Below are 15,169 nucleotides of genomic sequence, written 5' to 3'. Positions count from 1 at the left end.
AAAGGCTAACACAATTATCAGACAATCATGAGTCTAAAATATTATCAGATTATTTTAAAACTTAATTATTTTAGTAATTATTTTAAAACTTAAGTTATTTTTGTAAATATTAAATTTTTTTAAATTATTTTGGTAAAATACCAGCAATTTGATATATGAAAGATCATGTCATGTGCAAGTTATTTTTTTAAATAGCTTTAACCATATAAAGGAAAAAGTAAAACATTTATGAGGGTTAGATAAGTGTAAGTCGGTTAGCAAACAAATCAAACATCGAGGCACAGGCAAGCAAGCAGGCTCACTCCACAACTCAGAAATGGCGGGTGGTGAAGCTAAAGAGATCCATGCAGTGATGTTCCCCTATTTTGCTTTCGGCCATATTAGCCCATTCATTCAACTCTCTAACAAGCTTTCCCTTCATGGATTTCGAATATCTTTCCTCACGCCTCCCGGTAATGTTTCACGCATCAAATCTTCATTTCTTGTCACCTCAACCATCCAAATCATCCCCATCCAGATTCCCAAGGTCCAAGGCCTTCCTACTCATCTCCACAACACCTCTGAGATGACACCTGCAATGCACGAGCTCCTCAAGGAGGCCGTGGATCTCATGCAGCCTCAAATCAAAACTCTCCTCTCAGAGCTCCGACCCCAGTTTGTCTTCTTTGATTTCGCCCATCACTGGGTTCCCAAACTCTGCTCTCAACTTGGCATCAAGACGCTTTCCTTCTCCGTCTTCTCTGCCATCTCTGGTGCTTACGTTACTGTCCCCGCAAGATTTATTGGAGTTGAAACTGAGGAGCCCACCGTTGACGATCTAAAGAAACCGCCATGCGGCTACCCGCAAACCTCCTTTACCTCTCTCAAAGCATTCCAGGCGCAAGACTTGTCTTATGTTTACAAGAGCTTTAATGGTCGCCCTGCGGTTTACCATACAGCCGTTGACGGCTTCAACAGTTGCAGTGCTATAGTTTTGAAAAGCTGCAACGAAATGGAAGGTCCTTACGTTGATTTCATCAAGACCCAATATCAAAAGCCAGTTTTATTAACTGGTCCACTTACTCCAGACCCACCCTCCGGTGTGCTCGACGAGAAATGGGCAACTTGGTTGGCTCAACATCCACCCGAGTCTGTCATATTTTGCTCTTTTGGCAGCGAAACGTTTCTCAAAGATGATCAATTAAAAGAACTGGCTACTGGTTTGGAGCTCACAGGATTGCCATTTATTCTGGTAGTGAACTTCCCGGGTGGAGTGGAAGCCCGGGCGGAGCTTGACAGGGTCTTGCCAAAAGGGTTCATGGAGGCGATTAAGGGAAGAGGGGTTGTCCACTCGGGATGGGTCCAACAACAACTTATATTGGCACACGAGAGTGTGGGTTGTTGCATTTGCCACTCTGGGTTTAGTTCCATTATGGAAGCTTTGATGAACGATTGCCAGTTGGTGTTGCTGCCATTGAAGGGTGACCAGTTCTTGAACGCCAAGCTGGTGGCTGGGGACATGAAGGCGGGTGTGGAAGTGAGTAGGAGAGAGGAGGATGGGTATTTCTCCAAGGAAAATATTAAGGAGGCTGTGGAGACTGTGATGGTGGATGTAGACAAGGAAGCAGGCGTTTCCATAAGACAGAATCACATGAAATGGAAGGACTTTCTGCTGAATGCAGAGATACAGGACAAGCTTATTTCGAATTTGGTTGAACAGTTGAAAGCTATGGCGTAGAACTAGGTTTGTATTTAAGAAATACATAAATAAATAAATTAAGGATAAAATATGTATGCTATTTTATATTTATCTATGTATTTCCACCCCACTTTAGTTATTTGAAATAAATAAGTTAATCTTTATTAATTATTCTTTTAGTGGTTTTTTTTCAACTTTAAACAAATTGTCAAGTTTTATTTAAAATTATATTTCGATTAGTAACTTTTAATAGTGATTGATGTAATACCTCAATTTTACCCGGTCCAATAAAAGCAAAAACATAGATAAAATAATAAAATAAAAACAGTCCATAGTGTTTGATTACAAACGGGCTACAAGGCCCAAACCAAAACAAAGTTGTGGCCCAAGACAGAGGATGAAACCCTAGGGTTTCAAATTTTCAACAGCGCCGCAACTGAGCCTTTGAATCTCCGCATCTTCGCCTGCAAGAAATAAACACAAGAAAGGAAAGAGAAATCAAATCAAATCAGATTGAATCAATCAAAATTTGTTTCTTGATTTATTTTATTCATTCGGCTATAAAAAGCCAAAAACAATACTGTAACAGGATCTGATTTCGAAATAAAAAGATATAAACTACAACTTTCACAATATCAAGAGCAAAAATCAAAGCAAAGGTTGATACTAGCATTTCTATTTTATTTTATTTTTTATATTTATTTATTGTTATTATTTATATAAATACAAAAGGGAAGGAAAAACCTATTTGCGAGCCCTAATCGCCGCGGATGGCCGAGGAAGTCGTCACCGAGGATTGACGACCGGAAGCCGAAAGGTTTCTATACATTTAGGGGCCTTTTTGTTAATTTTTCGCGGGATTTGAGCCCGGATCTAGGCTTAGGGGGTCAAGAAGGTTAAAAAAGATTTTTTTTTACTTTTTCCGGCCACCGCGGAAGGTGGTGCCGGCGCCGGAGATCAGCGACTGGCGCGGTGGCCGGTGACCGGCCGATGACCGTACAGAAGGACGGTGTCCAGGGGGTTGAGAGCTTTTCTTTGAAGGATTTTCGTTTTTTTTTCTTTGAAGGATTGAAAATGAAATTATTCTTTTAAATTTTGGCTTAAATAGCCAATTGAAAACGGCGCCGTTTTGAGGGGAGGATCCGCGCGTCGACCCGACCCGGACCCAAGATCCGCGTGTTTTTACGCGGAGGGGCAAATTGCGCTTTTAGCCCCTCCGCCTTTTTAATGCTTTACAATTAGGTTTGTTTAATTTTTTAAATTAGCCCTTTAATTCATTTTCGATTTCAATTTAGCCCTGATGGAACGGCGCCATTTTAGAGGAGAAGGGAAAATTTCCCTTCCAGCCCCTCTATGTAATTCGCGCGTTCAATTTGGACCTCCGAACTTCAAGTATTTGCCCCATATTTTTATTTATAGTTCAATTTAGTCTGTTTTTCTTTATTATTCCTTTTATTTTATTTAGTTTATATATATATATATATATAGTTTTACATATTTACATGTATATTTTTAATGTAATGTAATGAAATTTTTTTATTTTATATCAATGCGTATATGTTTAGTTTTATATATATATACATATTAATATTTTTAGTCATTTTTATTATATATATATATATATAGTTTTACATATTTACATGTATATTTTTAATGTAATATTTTATATCAATACGTATATGTTTAGTTTTATATATATATACATATTAATATTTTTAGCCATTTTTATTATATGCGTGGTATATATATATATTTACTTTAAAACCAATTTTGTATATTTATGTATTTATACGAATATTTTTATTCATAAAATGCTAATGTATGTTTTTTATATATACTCTATAATATTTTTCATTTTTTTCTTCCCTTTATTTTCGTAAATGCATTGATGTTATATATATGAGTTTCATAGCTTAAGATTGCATATGTGAATTATGTGTATGTCTTTTAATTTCAATACATAAATTATGTGCCATTTATTCTTTATATTTTGCTTATTTTTCATTTATATGTTTACATTATTTCTATGTTATTGTAATATTTGTTATTGCATTATATAATTAATGTAGCACTACATCAGTTTTTACTCAATTTTAAATCTTTTCAAAATTGAGGTAATGCTCGTATTTAGGATTTTCAAGGAAATTGAGCCCTAACGTATTGGGTTCCGATTTTCTTCGTTAAATCTAACAATCGAGCATTTCTCTTTTTAATCAAAAAAATAAGAACTCATTATTGGGAATTCAACACGTTGTGTCCTAACGTATTGGATGTGACGCATTGATTTCTTGAAATGAAGATTTTTTCTAAAAAATAATAAAGGAAATATTCCGAGTTTGGGATTTTAAAGAAATTGTGCCCTAACGTATTGGGTGTGATTTTTTAAATCTTGGATAAGTGGATGTTCTTTTAAGGTTTTTATGGCACTAGTATTTTGACCCAATTCATTTTTGAGGAAATTAGAATGTTGTGCCCTAACGCATTGGGTGTGACATTTTTGCTTCTCTAAATTGAGAAGGGTCTTAATACGTAACGGTTTTAAGTTTTCTTACTAAGGATTATATATTTTCAAACCTTCGACTTTAAGACATTAATCAATTAACTAGGTACCAATTTTTGGGCGTAATGAGGGTGCTAATCCTTCCTCATACGTAACCGACTCCCGAACCCGTTTTTCTAAAACTTGTAAACCAAAGTCATTTTTAGGTGACCCAATCACACCTTAATAAAAGATTGGTGGCGACTCCCAATTTTTATTTTTTTAAAATTTTTGTTTTAAAAAAAAATGGTTTCGACAGCTTGGCGACTCCGCTGGGGACTTTTTTAAAAAAATAAGAGAGTTGAGCCACAAAGTTAATTAATTTTTGTCTTATGGTCGAGAAAATAATTTTTTTTAAAAACTCATGACATCCTTTTGCATTCATTATCTTCTTGTTTAAATATTGTTTGCATTATACATTTCATGAGTTGAACAATTTTACCCTTTTAAGTGGGAGTGAGAAGCTATGCCTTCGTGAGGTTTTCACCTCCGTATAGGATAGTGGATCGCTTTCGGGATATATCGGTACTTATGCCTTCGTGAGATTTTCGTCTCCGTATAGTCATAAGGAAAATGTGTCCCCCTGAACCGAACTTGATCTATATGAGCCTATAATGGGTGAGGATCAAGGAATCTGCTGGTTCGGGTACCTTTACTTTAGAACCGAACCGCATATAATGAGCCTTAGGAACTTACCTTAGGTAGAACCGCACTAAATTCTGGTAGATATCCTAATAGGTGTTTTTATTATTTCTTGATTGTTTTCTATGTTTATATATGTTACTGACCTTTTATGTTTTATTTTGATTGCATGACATGGCATTTCATTTCATCATAAAAGGCGTCAGTTCAGATTTGGTTGCAAGATAGAAAGCTTAACATGGAAAAAGGGTTTCTTGATAAAGTGGAGGACAATGCGGCTGTTCGAACTTGGTCTGAAACAATGCAACAAGAAAAGGGTGATAGTCTGGCCAATGGGTATGTATCGGAATTATGGGATTTTACTCGCATTAGTGTGACTCAAAACAATTTGCAGGAGCTGAAAGAAATTTGGGATCAGTGGAATAATGAGGTTAGGCAGTTATTTTACGACAATTATGGGGATTTGCCTTATTTGCTTGATGTGAAGGTGGACAAACATTTGTTTCGAGCCCTCGCCCAGTTTTGGAATCCTGCTTACAGTTGCTTCACGTTTGGGAATGTTGATTTGGTACCTACGATAGAGGAGTACGTGGCTTTACTCCGATGTTCAAAGTTCCAAGTGGATAGGGTCTACTCGAGAGCGGTGAATGTGCCAACTTTTTCAAAGAAGCTGATAGGTATAACAGGGATGAGTGAGCAGTGGGTCGCTGCACGAGTTAAGCAAAAGGGGGACAGCAAGTGCATTCCTTGGAGGAGCTTGAAGGATGCCATTCTCACACACCCAGACATAAGAAAGAGGTTAGATATTTTTACCTTAAGTATATACGGCTTGGTTGTCTTCCCTAGGGCCTTGGGGCATGTGGACGAAGCAGTCACCGATTTATTTGATCGACTTGATAAAAGGGTTACATCGATTCCGGCAATTTTGGCAGAAACCTTCAGGTCATTGAGTGCATGCCGAAAGACGGGTGAGGGTAGATTTATTGGATGCGCGCAGCTTCTACTTGCATGGTTTCACAGTCACTTTTGGAAGGTGGATAAAGTTTTGTATCGAGTTTTCTCTGAAAATTATTCACCACTAAAGGAGATAATTGCTACACCGAGGAGATATGACATTTCTGAGGAAAAGTGGATGGCTATTCTTCAAAATCTTCAAGAGGAAGATGTTGAGTGGAGAGCTCCTTGGTTACTACCAGATGAGATCCTATATAGGTGTGGGTATTTCAATTGGGTACATTAATTGGGCATTTGGGATGCTGTCGGATATGCCCCATTATTGGTGCTAAGGCAATATAGGTCGAGACAGTTTATACCTGCGACTCAAGGGATAGCTGATTGTGAATTTTCATATAAAGAGGATGGTTATAGAAAGAAGATTCAAGAAATGTCCAAGGCGTGGAAACAGACTCGCCGAATGAAGAGGTTAGCTATAGGGCCAATGACGACTCTTGAGTATTATGGATGGTGGGCTAGGAGGATTAATGATAATACACCCAAGATAAATCATGGGGACGGCCAGTCAATAGAAGAGCATTTGCAAGTCATCCCTTCGGAATTGGAAATGGTAAGACAAGATTTTGAGAGGAAGAATGCAGATTTGGAGAAAAGGATAGAGCAAATGGAGACGGAAAAGACAAACTTGAGATTGGACATAGACGTTCAGAAGCTTGAGAATGAGAGATTGAAGAAAGAGAAAAACAAGGCTGATGAGGAACTGGGTAGTCTAAAGACAGATTATAAAAAGTTGCGTTTGTCAATAAGAACTGCTGGACTGGGAAAGACGTCAGAATAGTGGCGAGCAGAAATCCAAGAAGAAAAGGACAATGCCGATAGATGGGAGCAGAGATTTCAAGAGATGCAAAGGCGAAATGAGACTTTAGAAAAGAGTTTGTCAGAAAGCCAGAAGGAAAAGGACGAGTTAAAGGAAATGGTGATTGTGTTAGAAAGGTCTCTTCGTCAGTATCGAAGCTGAAATTCTACGATAGAGTTGAAAGCAAGCTTGAGCAAGATTGACGAAATGAAGGGAAGAATCGAAGAGCTAGAAACAGTGCTGCAAAATTGTGAGATTCAGATCAATCACTTGAAGGCAAATGAAAGTCGAAATAATGAACAGCTTCACCACTTTCAGAATCAAGTTAGAAGCAGAGATCATCTTATCGAGGAAGCTGTGGTCCAGATTCGAGGAGTAGCTGATCATATGCAGACTTTAGCAGTACAGGCTGACACGTTGAGTGTGAAGTATGAATTAGAATCGGATCGGGGGTAAGAATTAGCTTTGTTACTTAGGAAGATTAGAGTTTTGGGTACTAGGGCAAAGTCTTATTTGTAATTCGCTTTATGTAAAGAAATTTGCTTTCTAGTAAGGTTTTCTTATATGGAATTGAATCAAAATTGACGTCTTTTTTGCATTCATGTATTACATCATTTCATATGCATTAAAAAACATTAAAAGATTCTAATTAATTTACCTCATTCCTCAGTTAATCTGGAAACCAACCAACCTACCCAGCACCACTACGGTACTCGATCGAAAACTAGAGATATTGACCAAAGGCTATAACAGTTCCAGAAAGAAATGCAAGAGCAAATGAATGAGCAATTAGAGAAGATTCAACAAAAGATGATGGAAAAAATAATGGAATCTCAAGGGAGTATGATGGCTAAGTTGACTCAGTTATTGGCTGGAGGAGTTAACAAAGGAAAGGGGTTGGTGCTCAACAATGAAGAAGGAGACAACGAGGGACCTGCTTATTCCTCAGGACTTACTTCTCAACAAGCGGGGATATATCCGCGCAAATCCTCCGTTACTATCAAGCCTCATGACGGTACTGAAACACCGATAAACTTTCAAGCTAGAGACAATCTTGCTAATCCTGTTATCCCAGACTTCGATGAGACAATCGAGAAAATGAATGATGAATTGCCAAAACAGCTTGAGGAAAAGTATAAATGGCTGGAGGAAAAACTTAGAGTGATAGAAGGTACTGAGAGTTACCATGGAATTGATGCTAGAGAATTGAGCTTGGTTCCAAGTCTGGTACTTCCTCACAAGTTCAAAATGCCAGAGTTCGAGAAATACAATGGGACTAGTAGCCCCGAAGCCCATATTACTATGTTCTGCAGGAGGATGACTGAATATGTTAATAATGACCAGTTGCTGATACATTGCTTCCAGGATAGCCTCGTAGGGGCTGCATCCAAATGGTACAATCAACTAAGTCGTACACAGATTAATTCATGGAGAGATTTAGCACAGGCATTTTTAAAACAGTACAACCATGTGACTGACATGGTACCTGATAGAATTACTCTGCAGAACATGGAGAAGAAGCCTGGTGAAAGTTTCAGGCAATACGCACAGAGATGGAGGGAGGTTGCTGTCCAAGTTCAGCAATTTCTTCTAGAGAGAAATGACGATGCTTTTCGTTAATACATTGAAGGCCCCATTTATTACGCATCTGTTAGGGAATGCTTCCAAAAGCTTTTCTGACATAATTATGAACAGGGAAATGATAGAAAATGCTATCAGAAGCGGGAAAATAGAAGCTGGGGAAGGTAGCAGAAGGTCAGCTTCGAAGAAGAAGGAGAACGAGGTTAACAACACAAGTTCATATTCAAAAACGATTACAGTCAATCAATCAGGGAAGACGGCTGTTAACCAGTAGGGATCATCAAAGCAGAGATCTGACACAAGGCAAAACACAGAGAAGCTTCAATTTACGCCAATCCCAATGCCGTATAGGGAGCTATATCAGAATTTATTCAATGCACACGTGGTTTCCCCTCACCACTTAAAACCCCTGCAACCTCCATATCCCAAGTGGTACGATGCGAACGCTCAGTGCGATTATCACGCGGGAATTGTGGGGCATTCTATAGAACATTGTACAGCATTCAAGAAGTTGGTAGAAAGGCTTATAAGCATGGGCGTGGTTAAATTGGATGATTCACCTAGTACAGAGAATCCGTTACCTAATCATGATAATAATGGAGTGAACATGGTAGGTAGGAGCATGGGTAGAAAGATCAAGGAGGACATATCAGAGGTGAAAATTCCTTTGAGGTGGGTCTGGAAAAATATGGTAAGAAAGGGATTGATCGTCTCAAGTTCAGATAAAAGCTTCAAAAGAGTGGAAAATTACTGTGAATTCCACCACGAGGAGGGACATAAAATCCAGGAATGCGCAGAATTCAGAGCCTTGGTTCAAGACCTGATGGATAACAAGGAGATGGAATTTTATGAAGAAGTTAAGGAGGATGAGAGCATTTTCACATCAGAGTCTTTGAAGGTTCCAAGAGCAGTGCAGCCTGTGGTCATTATCTCGCGACCCAAGAAGGATAATGTGAGAATATCAGCAATGCCAAGGATCATAATAAAGAAACCTGCAACCTTTCCTTACCAAGACAATAAGAAAGTCCCATGGAACTACGAGTGCAATACGACTGTCCCAGGAAAAGAGACTGCAATGAGCCAGTGTGTGAGTGCCAATCCAGAGTCTATGAAAGAGGCTACACCAGGGGAGCAAAAAGGGAAAGTAGTTGAGCCAGTGAAGGAGGAAGAAGCAGTGGGATTCCTCAAAATTTTAAAGCATAGTGAGTATAATGTCGTTGAGCAGTTGCATAAACAACCGCCCAATATATCTTGATCGTCCTTACTCTTGAATTCAGAAATACATCGAAGTACGCTGATGAAGATGCTAAATGAGACCTATATGTCCAAGGATATTTCTGTCAGTAAGCTAGATCGGTTGGTCAATAATATCATTGCTGATAATTTCATATTCTTCAATGATGATGAAATACCTTCTGGGGGCATGGGATCTACCAAAGCTTTGCATATCACTGCACGATGCAAGGGGCGTATTTTGCCAGGAGTACTGATTGACAATGGGTCAGCTTTGAACGTATTGCCGTTATTCACACTTAACAGGCTACTCATAGACAGTTCGCACATGAAAACGTGTCAAAATGTAGTGAGGGCATTTGACGGTACAGAAAGGAAGGTCATGGGAAGAATTGAGGTACCCTTACTGATTGGTCCAACGGTTTATGAGGTAGATTTTATTGTGATGGACATCAAACCTTCCTATAGCTGCTTATTAGGGAGACCATGGATACATTCGGCAGGGGCAGTACCGTCATCATTGCATTAGATGTTGAAGTTAGTGTCAGATGGTCGGCTAGTGACAATAAAAGCCCAAAAGGATATAAGAGCAGCTGTATTCAATGAGACGCCATATGTGGAGACCAATGATGAGTCAATAGAATGCTCATTTCGATCTTTGGAGTTTGTAAATGCGGCATTTGTTCCTGAAGGGAGTAAAATCTCGGTGCCAAAATTATCCAAAACTACAGAGATGGGTTTACAGTTGTTGGTGGGAAAAGGAGCTTTACCCGGAAGAGGGCTGGGGAGATATCTTCAAGGGAAAACTGAGGTTCCGGTGCTGAAAGAAAAGCAGGATAATTTTGGCTTAGGATACAAGCCAGATAGGGGACAGAGAAGAAAGGAGATAGAGAAAAGGCAGAAAAGGAGAAGAGCGCGCTTAAATGGGAAGAAGCTAAGTGAGAGCCAATGATAATTCCCCACATATCCAAAACTTTCGTATCTGGAGGAATTATTCATTAGGAGAGAAAGAAATTGGTTGAGGAAAGCATCGAGGATCCGTTGGGAAATATGCACATTAATGCCATTCATGAGCTAGGGAATGAAGAGAGAAGTTGGCTAGACATTCGTCCTTATGAGCCTGGAAGTGTTCTAGACAATTGGACTGCGGAAGAAATACCTAAAGTCTTTAGAACTGTCTCAGAGTAATATTCAGAACAAACTTGTTGTTTTAGCCTAGAAATAACAAGAATTCTTTTGTGAAATAGGCTTATGTTTAAAAATCATTATTTTAATAAAATACAGCTTTGCAATTGTTTCGAGTAAATATTCTTTCCTTCTTCTCATACGCCTAAATATATTCTTTCATTACATAAATAATTGTACATAAATTCATACATTCTTTTGTAACTATAATAGGTCTCTGTGTATCAATGACGGGAATGACGCTGCTACGAGCTCAGAGTGCCCTTTTGAACGAAATGTGTGTTTAGAAGGATCGCAGGACTTTGAAGGTGACGAAGATAGTGGTTTATCTTTGGACTTGTTGAGGATGGTAGAATAAGAGGAAAAGCAAATCCTACCTCACAAAGAGTCAGTAGAAGTTGTGAGCTTGGAAGAAGGGAAAGAGGTGAAAATTAGGACTGAAATTCTCGCAAAGACAAGACGAGACCTCATTGAATTACTTCATGAATTCAAAGATGTCTTCACATGGTCATACCAGGATATGCCTGGATTGAGTGCTGACATTGTAGTGCATCGTCTACCCATAAAAGAGGATTGCAAACCAGTTCAACAGAAGCTCAGAAGAATGAGGCCTGATATTGTGCTCAAAATAAAAGAGGAAGTTAAGAAACAATTTGATGCTGGTTTTTTACAGGAGGTCAAATATTCTGAGTGGGCAGCTAATATTGTCCCAGTCCCTAAAAAAGATGGAAAAGTACGAATGTGCGTCGATTACAGGGATTGAACAAAGCAAGCCCAAAGGACAATTTCCCATTGCCACATATTGATACTCTGGTGGATAATACTGCGGGATTTTCACTATTTTCTTTTATGGATGGGTTCTCAGGATATAATCAGATAAAGATGCATCCAGAAGATATGGGAAAGACTACGTTCATTACTTTGTGGGGAACATTTTGCTATAAGGTGATACCATTCGGATTAAAGAAAGCGGGAGCAACATATCAGAGAGCCATGGTAGCCTTGTTTCATGACATGATGCACAAAGAAATTGAAGTATACGTTGATGATATGATTGCCAAATCCAGAACAGAGGATGAACATGTACAGGTCTTGAGAAAATTGTTCTTAAGATTGAGGAGGTTCCAGCTCAAGCTTAATTCGACAAAATGTACTTTTGGAGCCAGGTCAGGAAAGTTGTTAGGCTTCGTAGTCAGCGAAAAAGGAATTGAGATCGATCCAGACAAAGTCAAAGCAATACGAGATTTATCGCCACCACGTATCCAGAAAGAAGTTCGAGGTTTCTTGGGAAGATTGGATTACATTGCTCGGTTTATTTCACAGTTGACCGGGAAATGTGATCCCATATTTCGCCTTTTGAAGAAACATAATCCTGATGTCTGGAATGAAGAATGTCAGAAAGCCTTTGAAAAGATAAAGCAATACTTATCTAACACTCCAGTACTGTCACCACCTAGCCCTGACAGACCCTTGATTTTGTATTTAACTGTGTTTGATAACTCTATGGGATGCGTACTGGGTCAACATGATGCTACAGGAAAAAGGGAAAAGGTGATTTATTATCTTAGCAAGAAATTCACTGATTGTGAGATGAGATATTCACCTATCGAAAAATTGTGTTGCGCCCTGATTTGGACGACCAAGAGGTTGAGGCAATACTTACTATATCATACGACTTGGCTAATATCAAAATTAGACCCTTTAAAGTATATGATGGAGTCAACAGCATTGAATGGAAGAATGGCTAGATGGCAAATCCTGCTCTCTGAGTTTGACATCGTATATGTAAGTCAGAAGGCCGTCAAGGGGAGTGTGATAGCAGATTTTTTGGCTAGTAGGGCTCTGGAAGATTATGAGCCTCTGGATTTTTATTTCCCGAATGAAGATTTGATGTATGTGGCGAATGCTGAAGAGGATTCCCAAAAAAAATCATTCTTGGAGGTTGAACTTTGACGGAGCATCGAATGCACTAGGCAATGGGATTGGGGCAGTCCTGGTGTCTCCGAATGGAGATTATCATCCTTTTACTAGTAAACTAGACTTTGATTGCACTAATAATATGGCTGAGTATGAAGCTTGCATCATGGGTATACGGGCAGCCATAGAGCGGAAAATCAAGACATTAGAGGTGTACGGAGACTCAGCATTGGTGATATACCAGATAAGAAGGGAATGGGAGACAAGAGATCCTAAATTGATCCGTTACCAGAGATTGGTTTTGGGATTAATCGAAGAGTTTGACAACATTACCTTCTATTATCTCCCACGAGAAGAAAATCAGATGGCTGATGCTCTTGCTACTTTAGCTTCCATGATTAAAGTGAATCAGTTGGAGGACATGAAGCCCATCCAAATTAGTATTTATGAGATCCCAGCCCACTGTTACAGCATTGAAGAACTGGAGCATGATAATAGTCCCTAGTACCAAGATATTTTGCTATATGTGAGGAATCGCGAATATCCTGATCAGGCAACAGAGAATGATAAAAGGACATTGAGAAGACTAGCTATTGACTATGTCTTAGATGGGGAGATCCTATATAAAAGGGGAAAGGATAGAGTACTGATAAGATGCGTGGACGTTGTAGAGGCTAAGAAAATTTTGGAAGAAGTCCATGAGGGTGTTTGTGGAACGCACGCTAATGGATTCACCATGGCCAGACAGATTATGAGATTCGGGTATTACTGGTCTACTATGGAAAGAGATTGCATCAATCATGCCAAGAAATGCCATAAATGCCAAATTTATGGGGATAAGATGCACGCGCCTCCTTCTCCTCTTCATGTTATGACTTCTCCATGGCCTTTCTCCATGTGGGGTATGGACGTCATTAGACCAATATCACCGAAGGCTTCTAATGGACATCGTTTCATTTTTGTGGTTATTGACTACTTCACTAAGTGGGTAGAGGCAGCCTCATATGCTAATGTCACGAAGTCAGCAGTCAGTAAGTTTTCGAAGAAAGAAATCATATGTCGATATGGAATGCCTGAAAGGATCATATCTGACAATGCGCTGAATTTGAATAACAGCACAATAGTAGAAGTCTGTGAACAGTTTAATATCAGACACCATAATTCGTCACCGTATCGTCTAAAAATGAATGGTGCAGTGGAGGCAGCGAACAAAAATATTAAGAAGATTGTGGCAAAGATGGCAGAAACTTACAAAGATTGGCATGAGAAGTTACCATTCGCTCTTTTGGCTTACCGAACATCGATCAGGACTTCTACTGGGGCAACGCCTTTCTCGTTGGTTTATGGAATGGAGGCAGTTTTACCCATTGAGGTTGAAATTCCTTCTCTCCGAGTTTTGGCCGAGTTGAAATTGGATGAGGCCGAATGGATCCAATCTCGGTATGATCAACTGAACCTGATTGAAGAGAAAAGATTAAAAGCCGTTCGTCATGGCCAAATGTATCAGAAGCGAATGATACGAGCTTATAATAAGAAGGTTCTTCCCAGAGAATTTCATGAAGGGGATTTGGTTCTGAAAAAGATCCTCCCTTTACAAAAGGATTTTAGAGGGAAATGGATGCCAAACTGGGAAGGACCTTATGTTGTAAAAAAGGCTTTTTCCGGAGGCGCTTTGATTTTGAGTGAAATGGATGGCAAAAATCTTCCAAATCCTGTCAATTCAGATTCGGTCAAGAAATATTTCACTTGAAGGAAGAGAGGAATCAAAGTGAAAACCCGCAAAGGGCGCTCTGATTTCCAAAAAAAAAAGGAGAGGCCAAGGTGAAAACCCAAAAAGGGCACTTTGAGACCAAAAGGGGTTTGAGTTGAAAACCCGAAAAGGGCGGCTTAAACATTGTCAGATTGGGGCATAGGGTGATCTTGCTTCACTTAAGTCAACAAGAATATACGACATCTCGAGGCATCGACAGAGTACTGTGGATCCCCTAAACACATGTTAAATTCAGAATAGTTCTTGGCTTGCACGGAAAGTTCAAGCGGCGATATCCAGAGCACCTAGTCTTCATATTATTTGTACCAAGTTTGTTGGTTCTTATAAATACTTTATTCTTTGCTGTTCTTGAATATTTTTTCTTTTCAAGACATTTACTATCAATAAATTCCTGAATTAATTCATCTCTTACTCAGTATTTGTGATCTTTGCGCAAGCATGTTGCATTAGAATAATGATTGATGGACTAATTAACTTTTACAAAAGAAGTTTAGTATTTTACTCTAGGAATTTCTAAATAATTTAGTAACCTAAAATAGGACTATTGTTTAGAACACCCTGAGGTCAAAAGATAAGGAGTCTAAGAAGGAAAAAAAATCTAAATTAAAACTGCTTTAGTGGTCTAAAATAGCGAATGAGACAGCAGGAGGTTTTGATGGGGTAGGAAGAAGTTCCCTATGAATAGAAAGCTCCTCATTTGGGCATAAGCATTTGATAGGACACCCTGAGAGTGGTGTAAACGAATTTCGTAATCTGTATCCTTGAAATAGGAGAAAATTGAAGAAAAGCCATATACTCTTGGGTTACAGTGGG

At 38.9% G+C, this 15,169-nt stretch overlaps 2 protein-coding genes across 2 annotated transcripts; both read left to right on the top strand.

Moving 5' to 3' along the window:
* Positions 1–223: 223 nt before the first annotated feature.
* On the top strand, positions 224–1,846 carry LOC105803319 (anthocyanidin-3-O-glucoside rhamnosyltransferase). Its single transcript, XM_012635441.2, has one exon. The coding sequence runs from the start codon at positions 317–319 to the stop codon at positions 1,715–1,717; it is 1,401 nt and encodes a 466-aa protein (XP_012490895.1). The 5' UTR covers positions 224–316; the 3' UTR covers positions 1,718–1,846.
* Positions 1,847–8,590: 6,744 nt separating this feature from the next.
* On the top strand, positions 8,591–14,335 carry LOC105800976 (uncharacterized). Its single transcript, XM_012632326.2, is given in 9 exon segments — positions 8,591–8,941; positions 9,086–9,452; positions 9,528–9,606; positions 9,790–9,913; positions 10,013–10,380; positions 10,882–11,426; positions 11,429–12,569; positions 12,571–13,061; positions 13,122–14,335. Coding segments are annotated over 9 exon segments (4,680 nt in total).
* Positions 14,336–15,169: the final 834 nt, after the last annotated feature.

The sequence above is a fragment of the Gossypium raimondii genome, chromosome 11 (genome assembly GCF_025698545.1).
Source record: "Gossypium raimondii isolate GPD5lz chromosome 11, ASM2569854v1, whole genome shotgun sequence".
Taxonomy (NCBI): Eukaryota; Viridiplantae; Streptophyta; class Magnoliopsida; order Malvales; family Malvaceae; genus Gossypium; species Gossypium raimondii.
The sequence above is the reverse complement of the archived record's forward strand: the minus strand, read 5'-3'. Positions and strand labels throughout refer to the sequence as shown.

Coding starts and splice junctions, on each gene's coding strand:
- LOC105803319 (XM_012635441.2), top strand. CDS start 317: ATGGCGGGTGGTGAAGCTAAAGAGATCCATGCAGTGATGTTCCCCTAT.